Raw genomic sequence first — 22,613 nt, 5'->3', positions numbered from 1 at the left:
AGAATTATGAAATTGGAGCTTCGCTCAGAGACTGTGGCTTAGAGGTGACATTTGATCTATGCCCTAAAGGTTAATATTTATGTGCTGAAGAAGACAGTTTATGGCTGCTGAGAGACGTGAGTTCATTTTATGATTGTTCTCTGGGCCTGAAGTTTATGGTTTAAAAAAAAAGAAATGTAATCTATCCTTTTCTCCATTCATTAATGAGGTGGACAGAAGGGGAGTGGAATACTGACCATACATGACCTTGTGTTTTCAGCTAAGCCCTAAGATATTGCAGATTTAAGCATGACATGATTTAATTTTACAAACAACTGTCTTCTGGCTGGAGGTGATTTTTTTTTATTGGAGATTCTCTCCATCATCGGTTTGGAAAGTTGCAAAGATAAATCATACTATTGCCAGCAGAGACAAGAAAAAAGCTTCTCAGCAGAAATAAGATGGGATTGACTTGTTATGGAGAAGAACATTCATTATTTTTGGAGGCCATTTTGGAAAACTCTTTTTATTTTTCCTCTGATTCTGCAGTCATAAATCTTACAAGTGACAATTGGCTGTTTATAGTAAAAATTGTGTGTATTTTGCTTCAGGATTAAAACTCCAACAGCATTCACTTCAATTTCAAAAATAATATTAAATGTGATTATTCTAACTTTAACACAAACAGCAACATTTGTATGTTTAGCATAGGTGTAATGTAACCATAACACTTTTTGATTCATTTGCTTTTATCAGTTGGGCCACTTTGAAATACCTTGATAAGAGTGTAAAGTGGCAAAAGGCAGGAGAAACTGGAACAAAGAAATTTTCCAGATTTGAATGAAAATCCTCATCTTTACTTTTCCAAGCAGAGAGGAGCCCACATTTCAGGGATATTGTTGAAGTATTGTGTGGGAAGGCGTGGGCTGGGAATAATATACTTCCAATCTTGGGAAGAAACCAAATCAGCAGAAGAGAACAACATGATCCAAGCAGAAATCGGAGAAGCCGGAGAAGGAGCAGAGGAATTCAAAAACAGTGGAGCTGCCCAGGATGCATTGACAAATGGGATCTACCAGATGCATGACTGCTGTGACATTGCCTGGAAAACTTGGATATACTGAAATTATATCATAAAAGGAACATCAGACACACCCAACAATATTTTCATGCATGTTTAAAGTGGTTGCGAACTGCAGCGTGTAGTGAACCTTGCTTCTATACGGTGATCAGTCAGTGAAACCTTCTCTGATTGGTTTGAGGCCATGCAAGCAGAGTTGAACATTTTTAAACTATCATGTGTTGATTTGCATGCCTATGTGTGCACATCTACATAAACGGCTGGAAATTTAACAAGCACAAATTTCACCAGTCGTTTGGCTGGAGTTGGGCCAGTGATTGTCTCCTTATAGCAGAGGTTCCATAGGAAAAAAATTAAGAGAGAGAGGCGTCATACTCAAGGGGAAGGGAATCCAAACACAGATGGGGGAAACATGCAGAATTCTTGTAAATAGACCTCAAGAAGTGATCAAACTCAATACTTTCTTGCAGCAAGGCAACAATGTTAACTGCTCTGCCATGCAACCCAAAAGGTTGACCAAATGTTCTTAGTCATTAAGTTACCAGGTTCTTTCTGATGATTGCTTTTCCTAAAATGCAACAGAAAAAGAGCTGTCAGTCGTTGGCCTGAACTGCATTAGAAATAAAGCTTTTAGGGAAACAAATGCAGATCTTTGCACATGACAGAAGTAGTGTTGAGCAAACTGATGTAAGCCAAGTGAGAGTGGTTTATGAGAATGCGTCCTGGAATGAATTGCCAAGGCACGTTTTTCCAGCAGGATGATTGGGAGCAGATTCTGCATGAGTCAAGAGCTCTGCTGAGGGGTGCTCTGTATCTGTTTGGGGGGATTAGGCTGCCAAGTCCATGGACGACAGATTCTCCTCCCCTATACAAGAAGGAAACAAGAGAATTGAAGAGATCTGTTTTCTGTGCCTCTCCCAGACAAACCCATACTTCTCCGTTTACCTGCTTCTCATCAGGAAGATGTTTTCCTTCTAATGACATTTTTGTTTCCTACTTTACCGTGACTCTTAATAAGCAAAGTTATTAATTGTTTCTTTGAAATGTTTGTATGCAGTTATTCCTTAAACTACCTGATTTACCAAACTTTCAGGCGATGTTTAAAAAGTCAGAATTTTCGGTGGTTTTAACAAGGAAAAATGGCTGAAAGCTTTTCCAGATTAGTTTTTCCATATGTATCACATGTCAACTTAGTAAGGCGTCATGGGCTGCAAAAGTTGCATCATCTGCAGACTGCGAAATCTTAAACTAAGGAAGTAACTTCCAAGAAGTGAGGGGATCTTCTGCTTTAAAAGCCTTGACTCAAACCTTGAGAACGGGTCATTTGTTAACTCTTGAATAGAGAAGGACTTTGCTGACTGTGTCCGGAGCTTACTTCCTCAGGCGGCCATGTTAACCTTGTATTTATAAGAGCTACTACATTTACAGCTTTTTACATGCACACATAATAGGAAGGAAACTCATGGTCATTTTGTGGTTTAAATTATTCATTTAAACCTTATGGAAAAGCTGCATAACATCAGTGATTAAAAATTCAGATTTGAAGTTTAAATAGAGGTAGATTTTCTCTAATCATCATGTGGTCAAAATCCCAAATATATAATTAAATAAACATATATTCACTCTGGTACAGTAAATCACTCAGCCGTATAAAAGGTTATCTCATCAATTGAAAAAATTGATTATTCATTTCAAAAATAATACATTTAATTTGCCTTTAAGCATCATCAACACATTTTCAGTGGACTTGCAGTCCAGGTTTGAAGGTAGAATTCTATTGCCTGATTTGTGCTCTTCAAAACCATTTTTTTACTGTTTACCTGTACAAAATGTTTGTGTCTACCACCAGACTCTACAATGCAACACTATAATGGAAATAACTTGTGCAATGTATAATGTGCAAGTACTATTTCATACCTAAATAACCTGTTTCTGTATTTGACAGCCAGTGCAATAACTATATATATAAATACCATGGTAAACACCCTATGCATTAACCCTCTATAATATAAATATAGATTTATATTATATATATATATATATATATATATATATATATATATATATATATATATATATATATATATATATATATATATATATATATATATATATATTCTCTTTTTTGACTATTTGAGCTGACGTAAAGAGTGAATTTCTCCACCGTAAGATCAATACAGTGAATAAATCAATGATGTTCAGGATTTTGTTTCAATTACCATTTAAGGTCAAAATATCTGAACCAAGCTGTTTTCCAGAAAAAAAGGTTGTTTTTATGATGATAGAAATTAGAATGGAAGCTGCTTAATCGGCATTGTCCATGGGGAAACAGGTGAAAGACTGACTAAGATCAGGAAATGATTGAAGGTTGGGAATTGTTTTCCAGCTTCCCTTTGTCCAAGGTCATTTCAACCCAACTTGCCTTCTGCTCTGCTGTGTATTAGTGTATAAATTTGTGTCTTAGTGAATGCTATTGAATTTGAATTTAGCTTATAATAGCACTTTGAGTAAAGTGTGACCAGATGAGTATGAATTCAGTCAATTTGCCATTTAGTCGGTCCAATTAACAAAAATAATTTGCCTCAATATCCAATCTAACCTCTAGGGTGGGGGTCTCGGGAGCCCCAAGTGAATCTTTCTTTATTTATGCTAGTATCAGTAGCTTTAGCAAATAATACAAACGCAAAATCAGAATTAAATTTCCACAACAGAATGATGCTAAAAGAAGGAGCAATATTTTAAAGATCTATTTCGCTTGTCAGCAGCTTGGAAACCTTTCTATAACGATAAACATCCTATGAAAATCCATACTTTCTCTTAATTTAAACATTTTATGTTTTGATTTATTTCAGAACATTAAAATACAAATGAAATGTTGGTTCGTCGAAATGGTTACATTTGAGAACATGGAATATATCTTGCATATTTGCAATCGAACATTCAATTGCAAATATGCAACAAATGTAATACGTTTTTTTTGTTATTAAAAGGTCATGAAATATTTGCAGCTCTCAGTTACTTTTACCTCTCAGTTGAGGTTTGAAATTGACAACATCTTCTAGATGTGATTAGAGCACCTCCAACCCCCCCGACTGGTACTTGCCATAAACACCCCGACTGTCAGGAGTCCCCGGCTGTGAGTTAGCGAGACAATAATAAGCACTGTTAAGTGTGGGATTAGAAATGTAACAATGGGATGCTTGTGTTATATTTAGAACTTCTTGATAAGCTAAGAAACATGTTGCGAGAAATAATTGTTTGTGGTTTTTCCCATCGGTTCCTGTCTGCCTCTTTTTTTTCTAAACCAGTATCAATGCTGTCTCATGTCCGTCCTCTTTTTACAATAAAGGGATGGTGTGTGTGTGTTTGTGTGTGTGGGCAAAACAATTGGGGGGAGGGGGTTCAGACATCTTTGGAGGGAAAAATAAGACAGCTTGTACAAAGAACATGTGTGCAACGGTGACATGTGTAACTTCCTGACTTGTGACAAACATTGTTTATGACAGCCGTATACATGCAAAGTTTCCTACACAGACTTGAGCACGCAAGTATGGTCGGAGAGTTGGCCTGTTTGGAGCGAATCCAAGGCCTTGCTATGAAATCAGCTTGGGAAAGCAGCGGGGGCCCTGAACATGACAGACAAAAACACGGAGAAGGACGCTGTGGAGCAAGGATGAAATTCCCGTCTTTATTTGCCTGTTGCTTTCCATGTCTCCCTTTGAATACAGTTTATTTAACATTATCTTACTGCTTTTTAAAACACGCACATACCAAGTGGTAAAATATGGTGTCTTACAAAATGTTTAATTTACCCCAAAACCTTAATTCATTCTGTAGCCTTCAAACAAAGTTATTCAATGTTTGTAGTTGGGGTATATTGTGACTGACTAATGGAAAGATTATATGTGGTTTATGTAAAAAAGAAATTGGCAACATGTCAACAATAAATCAGTGATAAAACATAAAAAAATATATTATCAGGTCTTTTGTAATGTGTCCCCTCCCCGCTTTGGGCATCTAGAAACTACCATAGCCACATTGTTGTTACAATATGACTTTGCTAGACTGGATGGAAAATTTCTGCAAGTTTTGTTATTGATTTTTAATGGAATTTAGATCCAGACTTTGACTAGGCCATTCTAACCCATGATTATTATGAACAGCTTTCATGTCCATAATGAAGCATAGAAGTTCCACAACTTTATTCTGCCAAATCTGTGTTTAGGGGATTCTGTGTTTGCAGATAAAGTAATTGTTTTGGTAACAAACATAGATTTTTGCATACAAAAAAACCCCAAAAATTGATCATATTTCTGATTATAGCACCATCTCCCAAATGTATAAAGTACACTTTCACCTGCATAATGGAAAAAAAGACTGATGCAGCCACATGGCTGCTGTGGTGACCCTTACATACCTTTCTTTCAATATGGAAACAAAACTTTATTTTAGCCAGTCTTCAGAAAAGATGACTTGTATGTGTGCAGGCATTAAGTTATGTTGGCTGCTTCTTTCACCTGAGCTGTGATTCCCTGCGGTTCCTCCAGAGTCACCATGAACCTTTTGGTTTGAGTGGAACACCATGTCCCGAACACTTGAAATCTCCCTAAATGCATTAAAACTTGTGATTGCAATGTGTTAAAATCTAAAAGAGCCCTTTGATTCTAACCAAATTAGCCTCAAACTATCCTGTCCTCCAGAGGTGCAGAAATGTTGAATTCTGTTTAGGAAAAAAGCAAAGGATTCAGTGTAAGCCTTTTACCTCCCTGCTGTTCGGCTTTTTCCTCTATTAACATGGTCTCCCTACAACTTTGTAACTAAACAGTAATGAAATAGAAAAAATGAAAGAAGAAAATAAAAGAGAGAAGGGTGGGATAGAAAGAACAGCCAAGTTGGCCCTTCCAGAAGGAGCCGGGCTAAGTGTGCAGCAGTGTGTTAAATTGATTGCAGATGAGGCTTTTGGAATATAAGCTGCACTGAGCCACATTTTGTTGGAGATTGGGTCCTCGCTGTGCCTGGGTGCAGAAAGAAAGACAAAAACAGAAATTCATCACTTTAATGTAACCCACATTCTGAGCTATCCTGTTCGCTTTGAGTGATGATTTACTTATCCTCTACCAAGTGCTGATGACAGCAAGCGGTTTTTGGGGACATTTTTGGTTAATTTCTGAGTTTAATAAACTCCAATATGGTGGAGTGGAGGATATCAGTCACTTTGTCCTTTTTAGGCATTTGGAAATGACAGAGTAAAAAAAAAAAAAAAAAAGGAGAAGTTTCAGTGCAAACAAGCAAAGAATGAAGATGATGTAACGGTGTTAGCTCTTGCTGCAGGGCAGGAGGGAGAGATGGAGAATGAGGGGGTGGTGTTGGGGGGGGGGTCTTTATGAGAAGCAGCTGTAGGGAAGATGCAGACAGGCAGGCCTCCAGAGCCCTGCAACACCAGCTCGCCCCGGCAGTTCACTGACAGCATCTGGAGGCTGATTATTAAACACGCGGACAGCAACACCTGTGTCCAGTGTGTCAACGCTGAATCCTCTTCAGCTGGGAGACTTCACTCCACAAAAAGTTTTAAAGAAAATAGATACTTTAAATTTCATTGACAATTTTTGCAGACATTATAAATATCACCTTTAACGCTTCAAACCAAGAAAATCCTGAAAACGCCTCTGAATAAGTGGAAAAAATATCTCAGGATGAAAAAATCCACTTTGATTGGAGCATGTTGTATAGTTCATGTTTTGATAAAAACCTATACAGGAATCTTAAAGCAGTATGGCTGATCTATCTATAGAATGACCGGTAGTCTTTGCTATCTGAGTGACTGAAAAATATGGATTTTTGTAGCAAAAGGCCTAACTGTGCAACTAAAAACTGGGTATTTGGAATTGGCATTTATGCGAGTCTATAATTGCTAGCCTCTTTTATGTATTCATATTTTTTTATTTCTTTATTGTAAATTATTGTTACTTCTTAAAAGAACTGATTCTCTTGCATGTTGAATATTTTTCAAACAATAGTTTGAGAAAGAAGTTTGCAGGAAAAATGGAGCACATTCTTCACCTTTCTTTTTCTGTTTTGTTTGTAGAAATCCATAAAACTGACAAGACATTTAAACATTGCAGTCTTCCATCAGAGGCTGAACGTTGCCTTCTTCATGCTTTATCAATTATCTCATACTTTCCTTTATTATAGTTGGCTTTCTGCATTTCCTTCAAAAGTATTCACACATTACAGCCTTTCGCTGTGGTAGATGGAGTCTTTTTAACATTTTTCTTTGTTTCCCTTTTATCTTTTGCCTCTGAAGGAATCCTAGACTTTTTTATACCTGTATATCTATTTTAGTTTTATACAAAAACTATTTTTTTTGGTGCTTTCTTGTTGCTTCATAATTCTTAGAAGGCTTAGTAGGGGTTTAAGGTGATGCACTAAAGGCAAAGCTTTTTGTTTAGTCCTCTATGTCCTGTTATTGGGACAAAGTTGGGTGATGCGCATGGGAACGGAACTGTGATATTTTGTGTAGTCTACATTCTCTGATATACTGTTACATCCTTTTTTTATTCTAAAAATACCTATTGTGATGGAGGTGTAATGTGAATAAAAGAAGGGTATTTTGTAGCATTTGATGTCCGGTTGCAGAATGATGCACATTCATTTTAAGTATATTTGGATACTAGGTTTAAACAAATGGCTGCTGCTGTGTAAGAATGAATTATTTATGTCGATGTACTTTTTTGTATTTCTCTTTGTATTGTTAATGCCAGCAGTAATGCTAAAGGTTCAGTCTCCTATACAACCAATGGTCAGTGAATTATTAGTGGAAAGAGAAAGAAATATAGGCTGAAACACAGCGGGACTGATTTAGTGTGGGATCCAATAGAAAAAAAGTTTAGAAATTGCATCTGGTCAAAAAGGATGGGGCCGGCCAAACCACTCACAATTGTCTGCAAAAATGCTTGCGACCAAAACAGCAATTTGATGGGAATGTCATGAATCAGACAGGAAGGGAGACAAGGTGACAATGTAAAACACTTGGGAAAAACAAAAGTTAAATCAGCAAAGGTTCATCCCTATGGTGGGAACAGGCCTCACACATTTTACATAATATTAATGAAAAGCAAGCAGGGCAGACATGGACATAAACAATCAATAAGCTATGTAGTTACCCATGTCAGGGGCTCTAGAGTACAGACACAAATTCTTCTTTATGCTTGGGGAATTACAGATATACACTCACCGGCCACTTTATTAGGTACCCCATGCTAGTAACGGGTTGGACCCCCTTTTGCCTTCAGAACTGCCTCAATTCTTCGTGGCATAGATTCAACAAGGTGCTGGAAGCATTCCTCAGGGAGTTTGGTCCATATTGACATGATGGCATCACACAGTTGCCGTAGATTTGTCGGCTGCACATCCATGATGCGAATCTCCCATTCCACCACATCCCAAAGATGCTCTATTGGATTGAGATCTGGTGACTGTGGAGGCCATTTGAGTACAGTGAACTCATTGTCATGTTCCAGAAACCAGTCTGAGATGATTCCAGCTTTATGACATGGCGCATTATCCTGCTGAAAGTAGCCATCAGAAGTTGGGTACATTGTGGTCATAAAGGGATGGACATGGTCAGCAACAATACTCAGGTAGGCTGTGGCTTTGCAACGATGCTCAATTGGTACCAAGGGGCCCAAAGAGTGCCAAGAAAATATTCCCCACACCATGAAACCACCACCACCAGCCTGAACCGTTAATACAAGGCAGGATGGATCCATGCTTTCATGTTGTAGATGCCAAATTCTGACCCTACCATCCGAATGTCGCAGCAGAAATCGAGACTCATCAGTCCAGGCAACGTTTTTCCAATCTTTTATTGTCCAATTTTGATGAGCTTGTGCAAATTGTAGCCTCAGTTTCCTGTTCTTAGCTGAAAGGAGTGGCACCCGGTGTGGTCTTCTGCTGCTGTAGCCCATCTGCCTCAAAGTTTGACGTACTGTGCATTCAGAGATGCTCTTCTGCCCACATTGGTTTTAACGGGTGGTTATTTGAGTCACTGTTGCCCTTCTATCAGCTCGAACCAGTCTGGCCATTCTCCTCTGACCTCTGGCATCAACAAGGCATTTCCGCCCACAGAACTGCCGCTCACTGGATGTTTTTTCTTTTTCGGACCATTCTCTGTAAACCCTAGAGATGGTTGTGCGTGAAAATCCCAGTAGATCAGCAGTTTCTGAAATACTCAGACCAGCCCTTCTGGCACCAACAATCATGCCACGTTCAAAGTCACTCAAATTACCTTTCTTCCCCATACTGATGCTTGATTTGAACTGCAGGAGATTGTCTTGACCATGTCTACATGCCTAAATGCACTGAGTTGCCGCCATGTGATTGGCTGCTTAGAAATTAAGTGTTAACGAGCAGTTGGACAGGTGTACCTAATAAAGTGGCCGGTGAATGTAGATGTCTGTGTCAAGCAGTCAGTGACCCTCTGCAGCTAGTATGAGAGAGAGAAAAATCAGATTAGTGTTTGTAACTTCAGACTTAAAGGTATAATGGAGGATTTAAGCAAATTTTTGAAAAGACCTACCCTCTCCAATAAAAAAAAATGTACATGCACAACCCTGTTCCCAGCTCCCGACAGGTAACGCCTATTTAACCCGTGCGAGAGAATGCACAAGCCCATTTCTCCTTGTGCATGCTCTGTTTAAAAGTTACATCTCTCACATCTCTCATAAAAGCTTGCTTTCCCAAAGAAGATTAGTAATTTATTACACTTGTCAGACTCACCACCAGTAAGTGAAAATGGGGACGAGCACGTAGGACGGCCTTACGTAAACATATCACCAGAATGATCGACAATTAGGAGAACCACTTATTTAGATGATCCATCTGGAAAAAGAACATCCTCGACTATACCTTTAAGTGTTATGTTACAATATTGCCTGATGCTGTATAATCTGAGACGCCTTTACTTAAATCCTGTTGTGGCTGTGCATAGGAGCCCAAATATAGCATCACTAAGTCTAATATGTCCCAAACTTTCTATGAACCCTTTTGGAGGAAAATGAAATTACATTACCTGTAGAACCAAATGTGTAGAAAGGGATACAGTGCTTAAGCTGTGTTTATGTATTTTCTTGCAGAAAAACAGTGTAGCTAAACAGTATGCACTGTAAAAGTGTGATATAGGCAGTAGATAAACAATGCATTTTTATTAGCACATATGGACAGAATTAAAATTATTTCTGCCTTTGGATCAGTCATATTCTTTCATAACTGCAGACTTGTTGAAAGACATAATCTCTTTAATTGATAGATGAGAATTAATAATAAGTTTCAGGCTCCCGAGTTGTCCATCTCTGTGTAATGGGAGAAACTCTCCTAGTGCTTGTTATGTAAGGTACTATTGACCTTAAGGACCTCTCTTTGACCTCATCTGCTCTTTCTTGTAAACTTTTTTTATGATGGTGAGCCAGAATTGGAGTCTGCTCTTCGTTTAAGGTAATGAGATAATTAATGTCAGCGAAAGCTATAACTCTTGAGTCCCCAGTGGATTTCTTAGCTATAACTTGGATCATAAACTTCTTTGGATAACATTCAGAGACGTCTAAAACTAAAGTGTAGTTGAGATCCCATGAAGTATTCTACCACTGTCCGATCCACGCTGTTGGCGATTTAGCAACACTGCATCCATTTCCTGTGCTGTGGTTGTCCCACCTCATGGGACAGTTTGAAGGGGGGGTGGGGCAGGTAGGGGTCCTGAGGTCGCAGTTTCCCATGATGTTTTTATTGGCCTCAGCAGATGGCTTCCCTCGGCCTCTGTATTGTTATGATGGACATCTTGCTCCGGGGGGTCGGAGTTAACAATTGTTGCTAATAGCTTTAGGAGACAAAAGCCTATTCTTCCTCTAAGAAAAGGTTTCCTCAGTAACAGAATGCTCAAAACATAAGTGATGTCAGGTTCAAAGATCTGAATAAATACATGTCATTTTCAGTCAGGTTGGAGGCACGATGAGGATGGTGATGGTCAGCAGGAACGTGTGAAAATTCACTTTTGAAGAAACTCAAAACTCCACCGAGAACTTCTTTCTCTTTTGACTGAAGCTCTCCAAATAATGAGAGGACAGCCTAAAAGCCTGCACTATTCACTGCAACAGTATACTTTTATTATTCTTTGCAATATCCACTTTCCTCTTTGGTTTTGACAAGGCCTGTCCCTCCTGTCTGTCTTTCCCATCTTTGCTTTCTCTCACAGACACACGAACCCCAAGGACACCTCCCCCCCAACCCAGAGCAATCCTTCCTTCCTTTACTGATCTCCTCACTGGAAAAAAAAAAGGGAAACCACACATTTTTAACATTTTATAATACAACCAGAGGATATTTAACATTATTCATAGTCCTTGTTTTCAGTCTTTTTTCCACTTCTCCTTGGTTCTGTTTTATTTTTTTTAGAGGGTGAAAATAATCAGTGAGGGAGGGGAGAAAAAAAAAAGTGGTTGATGTTTCTCCTCAAACATGTGACCCCCACTTGGCTCACAGCTGAAAATAATTTTGGCCTACAGGCCGGTAAATGCTTGACGCAAGCCTTCCTTCTCCTTTTTCTTCCCTCCAGGGGGGGAAAGGCCTTGGACTTACAGGGAAAAGACAAAATTAATGAATAACCTGAGCTGTGCGGAATAATACAAGGTAAAATATGGTAACTGAATCAGAACTGGTGAAAACCCCTTCCTTAAATTCCTCCTGCTCATTTTATAATAATAGAAGTGAAAACCTGATCCAAAACTCAAACCTTCATTTGTGTCCAATTTTCCCCAACAAGGACAACAGTCAGTGGAATTAGGGCCACATTTCCTAAATAGTTAAGAGAGCAGAGAGGAGAGGAGTCTAATAGTCTGATGCAGGTTTATAGAAAGAAAGACAGAGAGGGGGATCTAGACCAGGCAGTGCTCAGGAAATGTTTAACAGCCTGCAAATACCCTGCAAAGTATCGCAGCACATCTGGAAAAAGTCACACACATAAAAATTATTTGTTGGACTGGCATATGTATTCTTGGCAGGCTGTGTGGGGCTGCAATGCAAACATGTAGGCCTGGTTTAAATTTTCTAAAAGATTACCGCAGAGTCAATTCTTAAATACTACATAGTTCTTGGGGTTGTCCTTTGATTCCGGAGGACTTGGTTCATTCCAGGTTTTTCTAAGAATAAATCAATTCCACTGTCTTTTTTATCTTAGGTTTTGCTCATTTTGGAATTAATTCAAGTTCACCTGAAATCATTACATCCTGACAAATAAAACCCAGTAATAGTTTCGAACTTTTTATAGTTTGTCTGCTTTCTGCTGCTTCCACAACAAATATCCAAAATTAAATCAAAAGCTGGAAAACATATGTTATATTAGGGAAACTGTTAAGAAATGTGTTTTCATTATGTTTATTCACAAATCAAACATGGTTAACTACAACATACTGAAACACACTAGGTAATAGGACCAAAGGCGCCGCTCCCCATACCACTAATGTTTTTTTATTTCTATTTCATTAAGTTGACATCCCTATTTTTAGGAGGATTTTCTAACATTTTAATTATAGCTTTAATGTGTTCTATGTCAAGACAACATAGCCTGTAAGGGGAATGATGCATAAATAAATCTGTAAGGCATGGTGTCTGTTTTGACTCAGCTTTAACTTTGCCTCTAAATAAAAACCAATACAACCAACTGCCTTCAAAAGTCAACTAATTAGTAAATTATGTCAAACGTAGGAACTATTATCTCTCCATTTGACAAACACACTTTGGTTTGGTTTCTCATAAAAAATAAAGATACAAAACACCTGTAAGATACAGCTGGCCACTATCTGCTGAATAGACAAACCAAATGTCATTTACTTTTTGTTGTTTTATTAAATAACCTTCTTCTTCATATAGATCATTAACACTGACTGACTGCTTCTATCTACTGTCTGTGCAGGATGCCAGCTGTTAGCACCATGACCGGTGGAAGGGCCCTGCTGCTCTGTACAAACACTGACAACTGCATTTACCAATCAGTCAACGGGTAAGTCCTTCAACATCTAAGAATCAGCTGATCATGCTTACAAGCATGCATGCTCCAATTCAGAGATATTACGCTCAATTTATTGGATAAAATCATTTAAAATTTACCCTGATGAAAAAAGCCTGGAAAGGAGAAATTTGTTAGACTCAGGACCCAGTATTCAAGGCGAAAAGACAGATATAACAAAACATTTATTTAAGATGGAATTGCATAGAACACCGTTAGCATCTAAGGCAGGAACCCCTGCAGGAGGAGAACACAGGTTTCTGACCACGTCTATTAAGTGGAGGATGATAATGAACGTGTGAGTCAATAATCTGGTCTTATATTTCAGTCCGTGCCAGTAGGCTGGCAATGAGACGTGATGGGTGCCTCCCAGACAGTCCCAGGTGCTGTTCTCTTGCAGGTCGGGGGACAGGCAGGAGATCAGAACTGAGCAGACGAAGGAAGGCAGGATAATCCAGAGGGCAAAGACAAAACCGGTGTCAAAGACGTGCTTGTTAGTCAGGGCCAGGAGATTAGAGGTCCGAAGAGGTGCAGTAGGGAAATCCAGAATGGAGTTGAGAAATAAGTCCAGGTTTTGTAAACAGGCAGGCAGAAATCCAGCAAGAGACTGAAGACAGGCCAGGCAAACGGATCAGAACGGGGACAGGCAGGCTCAGAGGTTCAAAGACAGAACAGGTCAGGATTAGGCAATCAGAACACACAGGTACGCTAGAGAACTCTCACCAAAGGCTCAAATAAAGCTTTGAATCAATCTGACTATATGATATGTTGAACGGTAAAGAGCCTTGAGATGACATGTGTTGTGATATTGCGCAATATAAATAAACTGAATTAAATAATCTGGCACTGAGCAGGTGGATCAGATGAACGGTGATGCGAACTGGGTGGAGATAGGCAGGTGAATTAAATTAGTAATCAGACCAGTCATAAGAGCCAAGATCATGACAAATTTATGTTTTGTTAATACCTTGAACCTTCTGGAAGGAGCTTTATGGAGAGAGGTTGTGAACTTTCTCTAATTTAGTATTGTTTTATTTCCTGCTTTCATCACATAAATTATACAGTTTTCACCTTTTTGATACATACGATTTAAGATTAAACACTGTGACCAAGACCAGAACTTTCTACCATAAACCCTTTACATTCCTAAATGGTTGGATGTATTCTATTATTTAGAGTCATTAGTAGAACAAAGGCTAGGCGAGAGAGCAGAGACAACGTCAGCCATCTGTCAATCAGTTTCGACCACTGCCTCTCTGCTGCCACTGTCCTTTGCCTCCATTACCCCCATATAAAGTCCCCTCTCTCTTTCTTGCTGTATTTCTTAACGCTATCAGGGGTGTATTAAAAGAATTTCCCTGTGTCCATACGAGGAAATATCTATTTAAAGACTTTTTATCTTAGCGTTTGATAAATTCCTAAAAAGCTCTTGAATCCTAATGCCTATTAGTATTTCAGCTGTTTTCTTTCTCTGTGCTCCTTTACATGACTGCATCCCTAAAACCCGTACCTCTTATCTTAGATAAATGTTTATCCAGTGTCTTTTAATTCCATACTCTTCAACTGCATTCTGTTTTTTAACACAGTATGAAGTATCCATCCAATATCCCACTGTCTTTCCTTTGCTTTTTGTTTGTTTGACCTATTTTTCTCTTCCATGTTGCTTTTTACTTGTAAGAATACTGATAGAGCTGCAGTAAATAAATGGGAAGTGACAATGAAGCAAAGAGGAAAACCTTTATTCAAACTTGTGTGTTACTGGCTTTAACATTAGCTTAATAATTTTCCTTTGAAGAACTCTCAGGAAATCTGAGTCAGTAATCTCTTCAAACGCCTCCTCTGATTTCCTTTAGATTGAAGGAGTTTTGGTTTTCTTATTCAGCGATGTCATCAGAACTTAATCAGCAAGGCTGCATTTCCTCCATTTGTTGGTTGGAAAACATTTGATAGGCTTTGAGCCAAAACTCAGCTTTACTGGTTGAGAAGAAAAGAAGAGATGCACGTCTACACTTGGGCCTCTCCCCTTTTTGTGTATACTTTGTCTCCGCTCCATAAATAGCTGTGTGTGTAGATCATAAACTTTGACCCTCAAACCCAGAGTTCAAACTGTCATGACCCGGTGACGCTCCGGGACTGACTCACAGCTGAAACAGGCTCTTTTTATAAGTGTTTTCTTTACCCAATCAAACTGTTGAATTGTGTAGACGCTGGGAGAGGAATTTGCTTTAGTCACCACAGACTGAAAATAATCTTTTAAAGAATTAGAGGCGCACCGATCAGAATTTAATGGATGTTTTTTTTTTCTTTAAGATTCTTAGGCGTGGTTAACTAACCTTTGTTGTTAGTCCTTATTTTACTCCCACATTCCGCTCTGTGTAGTTTCATCCCCCCAGGCTAGTACTTTTCTTTTTACCTTTACTTAATGTTATGGTGAATCTTTGAACTAATTAATCTCCCCTCCTCAGTCTTCTGTTTGCCATCTGCCAGCTGCTCTGCTTCACCCTCTGATTAATATACTGGCATCCAGAGTTATTCTCCATTTATCCTTCAGTATTTAAGTTCTCTGTTGGACATTATTTTCCAAATACTGTCGTTAAATCCCTGTTGTTTTGCCTGTGACCTCATCCTGTTTTCTTCTTCTTTCTTTTAAGTTCTCAATCTAAAAAAAAAAAACATTCTGCTCATCCATGTTTATGCCTGTCCCGCTACATATCCACACGACTTTACAAACTTCTGTCTGCTGCTATGGAGGGCATTCAGAGCAGAGTAATAATCTGTCACTGCAACAGAAATTATCGATAAGAGTATTTTCTTCCTCAAAACTGATATTCCTAGCAGTTGTAAACTGTGGCAGACAGAGACCAGAATCTGAGATGAAAATTCCCTGATTAAGAGCATAATTTAGGATAAGCAAACAGAGAAATTGATAAGACAAAGATGGTCTGGTTTTTGTATAAAAACAGAGGAGTAAGGGGAGGATGTAAGTGTTTAAACACTACATGAAGGAAATTTCTGCTGATATTGTTTCATAACTTTGGACATCAATCCGCTGTTTCTTGGGCAAAGTCACAGCCAAGCAAACACAGGCAATTATTTAAAAAAAATATGGTGTTCAAAAACTATGTATTAGCCTGTCATACATTTTCAAAACAAAATCTAGATAATATCCATCAGTTTTTTGTTGTTATAGCAATAGTACATGATGAATATAAACTCTCTGTAGCATTGCCAAAGAAAAGAGAGTTTCTAGGGACACCAAAAGTTAGACTAAATTAAAGGGAATCACATAATTTGGGGGGTGATGGCCTAGTGGTTAGGGCATTGGGCTTTGAATCCTGAGGTTGTGAGTTCAATCCCCCACTCCCACAGACTGCCACTTGGGTCCCTGAGCAAGACCCTTAACCCCACACTGCTCCCCGGGCGCCTCACAATGGCAGCCCACTGCTCCCCAAGGGGATGGGTTAAATGCAGAGAATTCATTTCGTTGCTCTGTACTTGTGACAGTGGAATGACAAAAAGTTGAATTCTAATCTATTCTATAATTTGCCGAATGTCATCAGAAATTGGTGACATTATATCTGAAAGTATGACTGATTATATTTTATGCCCAATTTCAATATTTTTTTTATTTTTTTTTACCTGCTAGAGCTTAATATGGTGCATTTTGTGACATTTTCTTTTCATTTCTTTTCAAGGCTGCAGTGCTGTGGCTTAAAGGTTGGGGAAGCACCACCGTCTGTGGTACCCCAGCCTTTAGAGGTGTGTGGGTTACCGGGAGACAAAGAAAAGAGGGACATTCTCAGTAACACCTCAGGTCCTTTTGACGCCATGCTTGCTCAAAGGAGAGCCACAACTACAAATGATCCGCAGACCCCCAGCATGGAAAACGGCCTGAGCCTCAGCAGGAGTTCAGCCGGAGCCAAGACTGCCAGCATCCGTGATAAGATATCACAGTGGGAGGGCAAAAAGGAGTCTGCCCATGTGGCTGCTACAGGAGCATGTGTTCTTGGTACAACACAGAAGGACGCGGACATTGTGAGGAAAAAGGAATCTAAAACATCAGACGTTCAACGGACAGACAGTAAGAGGTTTGTCAGCTGGGAGAGACAAGACTCAGGGAAAGAAAATGTTGGAAAATCTGCGGATTCGAGTGCTAAATATCCAGAGGGGCCAGTAAGCAGCGAGAGGTGTCGAGCCTCTAAGCCCAATGAACTTCAAGACAAAAAAACAGTTTTGACTCATGTCAAAAAACTGGAGAAGGCAACAAAAGAAGTTTCCCACAAACCTTCACTTGCATTTCCAGGGAATTACTTCTGTCCTCCTTCAAAGGAGGAGCTGGAGGGAACGGAGAAGAAGGCCAATGAGCCGATCTTTGGGACTTTTGATAAGGCTCGGCCTTGTGGTTTGCAGAGAAGAAGGGATTCTGAGAACGAATACTGTGAGCCTGGTGCTCCTTCTATCAACCCCCTACCTAAACCTCAAAGAACTTTCCAGCATCATACGGCATTGATTTCTACACAGTCAAGTCCTTGCTTTGGAAAGGCAAAGAGGACCCTTCCTCCTCTGCCCTCTGTTCCTCCCCCACCTCTACCTACATGCCCTCCTCCAGGGGTTTGCAGGAGACCTTGGGTTGACAAAGGCCGGAACAGCAACAACAGGTAGGCCTGTGCAAAGAATATGTGACTACAACCAGCTTTAGATTGTCAATCTTGACCGTATTCCTCCTACTCTATAATCTCAGATTTAATCCAGATCCTAGAAAACAATTAGTGAACAAAAACTGTACAGTAAAACAACAAGTAACACATTAGAGTAGTCAGGAATAAAGTTGTTTACATGTTTAAAGTAGGGTTAGGTTATGGAACAACACTTCCAACTGTGTACTGTACATCTCACATGAATGGAAAGAGTATGGTGCAACAGCAAACCTAGACACTGACCGCTATGCCTACAGGCTGGGCAAATAGAGCAAAAATCATAGAGGCAGCAAAGACGCTAATGGCAACGCTGCAGAGATCCACTGCTCAATTAAAAGAATCTGTTGACAAGGCAACAACTGGCTTTGTGTCGTCCAAAAGATAAGGTCTTTATGAAAAAGTGGTAAGAAGAAAACAAATGTAAGTGGATTTTATTTTAGATGGTTATCTGGTCAGATGGGCCTAGAGTTTTACATTTATGGACTCCATACAGAAGACTTTGTGTGACAAAGACACAGCATCCACATGGCAAAACATAGTGGTGGCAGCATCATGCTGTCTGCATGCATTTTTTGTAGCAGTTAGACAGGAGCTACTGAGAACTGATGGGAAGCTGTGTCGAGCTACAAGGCTGTTCTTTATGAAAATCTATTTGAGACCACAAAAGACTTGAAATGCAGAAATTATGCTTTTTTTAATCCTCCCAAAGTCAACTATGGGCAGATATATCATCAGATATTACCTTTTGCCCCACAGATTATACAGTTGTTATGAAATACTAATTGTTTTCTGGTGCTTTTTTCAACACAAAAAATGCTCACATTAGCTAACAAAAATAACCGCTGCTCTCACTGTGCAGATTAGCTGCTAAAAGATCAGTTTTGTCTCAACTATGAACAGAAATAGTTGCTCTCTGTGAGGTAGGTGCTTCAAGGAAGAGGCAGATATCTACATACTGTAAGATGGGGATGGCCACTCGTCTCCTATGGCAAAGAGGGGCTGCTCATTATAGAGCAATAGTTATGAAGATGACTCAGAATTAATAATATTACTTTTGGTGGGATTTTAAAGAAAGAATGGTATTATGATTTAGTGAAAAGCTCAGAAAAAATTGATAATACGTGATACAGGCCCTTTAAATCAAAGCGTAGTCATGGCCCTTTCAAAGGGCCATAGGTAATCGGTGCTAAGATCAATGGATGTTTTTACAAGATGCAAACCAACTTAGCTAAAGCTGTTTTAAAGACAAAAGAGGGCAAAACTTCTGTTCTGTCTCTAACTCTGCAATGCGAGACATACCCTAATGACATGTACCTCCAATTATAGCGAAAGCTGGTTCCACTCTGGATGGCTGGATGTGAATTCTCACAACAGTTCTTCATTTGTTTAGCCAACTTTTAAAGTAATCCCTTTCATTTCTCTCCCTCACTTTAATTGTAAATGAAAGTCAATGTTGACCTCATTCTGTTTTCTAAATATCCCTCACAATGAGCTCAGTGCTTGGATTGGAGAGACTATGCACAAGTCTTTCCAGGACTTGTGCATAGATATATAAACTTCAGGAAACAATAACATCAACAACCGAGTGTGTGAAATTCTAGCCTTCATTGTGTAAAAAATTTGAGCAACTTCTTGGGCTGCAATGGATATTGCTCCTTTCTGTAGAGGTTGAATTTCCTGAAATAACGTAAAGGAATCTGATCTATAATCCAAAACAACCTTGGCAGCACTGAATTCATGTGGTTACAATCAAACAAAGAGAGTCATGCAGAGACACCAGAAAAATGTGGATATTGCAGTATTGGATCTCAGCTATTGTTCAGTTTCTCCGGTAACCTTCATTTTTGTTGGGAGCTTGGCTTGGATCTTTTACATTCCATACCATATGTGGAGGCCTCACTCTGCTCAAGTGCAGTGTCAAAGCTTTTGTTTGCTTCAAGCATCTCCCCCAAGTGTCCATCGATCCACATGTACAAAAATGTATGCCTTTTAGGAAATTGAAACACAATATTTCTGCTTTCAGAGTTTTTTTTTGTAACCAAACTTTATGTTTATCAGATTCCTTACATGATTATTTTGTTGACTTTGAAATAGATTTTGTAGTCTCATAGCTAAACAAATAAATTAAACCGGTTTTAAAATGCTAAATTTTATCTTAATAAAACATTCTTTTTGCTGAAGTATTTTTCTGAGATTTTGTCGCATTACAATCACAGCCTTTTTCTATCATAGTATTTTGGTATAAAACAGCCCAAAGTGCATCAGTGCAAAAGGCATATGATACTGTATGGAAGAAATAGCAGTGCAAAAACAAATACATAAATACATGGTGCAAAATGCAGTAGAACACTGAGTTGAATTATATTTAAAGAATTTGAAAATTCACCATGTAGCACAAATATGATGTTTACAGTGTGATGCAGTCTCAATTTGTGAGGTCCTTAACCTGTAGCAAATTTATGGAAAGCATAATGCCTCGACCGCTCTCAGACAGGGTGCAGGTCCATCATAGGAATGAGGAAAACTCACAAACCAACACACTTCCACATCAGTTGTTTTCTTTTTTCTTTACTTTTTTGCAGATTTGCAGTTCTTTTAGAGAAATTTGAAAACTTTCTACCTCAGAGTGCTTCCTTTATGATCTGACCAGCTTCTAGCTGCCAAAGACAAGTTTTAAGAATATGATGCAATTGTAACCAAATTTCGTATTGGCCCACCGTCAATTTATTGACAGTTCAACATTCTCATTTGTCTTCCATGTAGGAAATACTTGTGGGATGTATGCCCACTAATTGTTCTGTCAGAATCTCCCACCATGTGGATCTCTAAAGCTCATACACAATTTTTAGAGGTATCTTTGCTGCTATTCTGAAAAAAGCTCCCAGATTGTCAGTTTAGATTTTTTGTTTTTAGGTTTTTGGAGATGGCATACTCTTTCCAATTTGGGGTATCTACAAGGGGTGAAAACATGGTGAAAAACATAAGTGTGCACAAAAAAGCACTGCAAACACAAAAAAGTGCAACTAACACAAAAAACAAATGCAAAGGAACAATTCTGCAGAGGATAAATGCTGCAATCACAGAAAATGGAGAGCAGCAAAGAGCAAATGTGCTGCAAACACAAAACAGCTGATACATTAATGATGATGTTTAACTATCTGGTCCAAAGTGACTTGGTGATCATCTCCCCCTTATGGTGTGTAGCACTTTCATCATTTGGAGCTAGTTTACAGCTTTTCTTAACATGATGTTGCTTTTGTTATAGAATTTTACCGTTTCCATGTGTTTGTTTTAGTTTCATGTTTTAGTCTCACTTTTGGGTTTCCTAGCCTTATTTTTGTTTCTGCACAACTTTTTGTATTTGCTTTGAATTTATACATTTGCACTGTGTTTGCACATCTTGTTTACCATAGATATTCTATAATCAAAGCCTACTTTGAACTAAAACTTTATGACCAATCATCTGTCTTGCTTTATTTTAATGGTTTGTTACAGAAGGTACGCTAACAAACCCTTGAGGCCTTCACAGGACAACTTAAATTATTCACAGGTTGACTCTAATAATGTGACTCTGGAAAGCAGTTTGATGCACTTTTTCAACATGGAGATGAAAAAAAATAAATCTTCTCTTAAACTTTTATAGCTGTAAAAATTTCACAAATCACTTTAGTTTTTTATCAATGACATTAAGTCAACAATAAAAATAAATAAACATTAAGGTTTTTTGTTTTTGTTGGATGACATTATGCTGTCAATGGACACTTCAAAATGAATTTCTTTAGGCAAATATTTAAGATTTATGGAATATATTTTTGAGGCCATTTTCCAGTCCATTTTGCAAAGCTTCAGGTAATGATTGGAGCAACATTTAAAGGAGGTCAGCATTACACAGTATGAGAGGTATTACTATCCGCATGCCTTTCTCATCAAAGCAATAATGGTTGATAAACCAATTGCTTTTGCTTGCTTAGTAAATGCTGCACATTTGAATTGCATGATTGAATTTACTTTTTTCATGAGAATGAATAAAAAGTTGGTTTATGTTCGTAAATACATGGCTGGCTGCTTGCAAAAGCTCTAAATCATTTCTAAATCACAGCCAAGCTGCCACCATACAAGTCCTCCACAGACCGTATGGAGACAGCACAAGGACGCCTTGATTTTTTTTTTAGTTAAAGGGGCGAGATTATATTAGAAACTTACTGTAACTGCTCGATTTTTGAAAAGTTAACCATAGTAAATTCAGCATGTTCCACATATGTGAGATCTAAAAAAAACAACAAAAAACCAGCAACATTTAAACAGCTTATTTAGTTTCATTCTGATTCTCCTGACTTAATTTCTAAAAAGTACAAGTAGCCAACTTTCAGCAAACTCGTCACACTGAAGAAAACAAACCAAAAAACATATAAAAACAATGATTTATATACAGTATGATGCATCTTGTAAACATAGAAGTCATAGTTTTGTTCTGTTTTTTTTTTCTGCTTGTCTGTCCCGAGTGGATAACCATCCAAAGTCTCTGTTTCGCTTTGTTCAACAGGAAGTCCTATGAGTTTGAGGATCTTCTGCAGTCGTCCACAGAAAGCAACCGAGTGGACTGGTATGCTCAGTCCACACTGGGCCTTACATGCACTTTATCAGAAGAGAATGTCTATGAAGATATAATTGGTAAATAACTGATATTACACCTTTTATCATCTGACATGAGACTCTAAAGTATTACCAAATGCACTTGGTAATGTTTGGTTTGATTACGTTTTGAAATGACGTCAACATTTCGATCTTTGTTTATATGCCA

The 22,613-nt window shown here is 38.5% G+C and overlaps 1 protein-coding gene across 2 annotated transcripts in view; it reads left to right on the top strand.

Annotated features, from left to right (window-relative positions):
- Positions 1–22,613, top strand: part of si:dkey-82f1.1 (DENN domain-containing protein 2A) — a 49,487-nt gene that overhangs the window by 8,433 nt on the left and 18,441 nt on the right. For both annotated transcript variants that reach the window (XM_038280417.1, XM_038280416.1), the window contains exons 2-4: positions 13,023–13,109; positions 16,811–17,773; positions 22,356–22,483. In XM_038280417.1, coding sequence (XP_038136345.1) covers positions 13,024–13,109; positions 16,811–17,773; positions 22,356–22,483 — 1,177 coding nt within the window. In that variant the 5' untranslated portion in view covers position 13,023. The remainder of the gene's footprint in view (positions 1–13,022; positions 13,110–16,810; positions 17,774–22,355; positions 22,484–22,613) is intronic.

This window comes from Cyprinodon tularosa, unplaced genomic scaffold (assembly GCF_016077235.1).
Source record: "Cyprinodon tularosa strain WSP-4 unplaced genomic scaffold, ASM1607723v1 ctg16, whole genome shotgun sequence".
Taxonomy (NCBI): Eukaryota; Metazoa; Chordata; class Actinopteri; order Cyprinodontiformes; family Cyprinodontidae; genus Cyprinodon; species Cyprinodon tularosa.
Note: the sequence above shows the minus strand (reverse complement) of the source record. Positions and strands in the feature narration are given on the sequence as shown.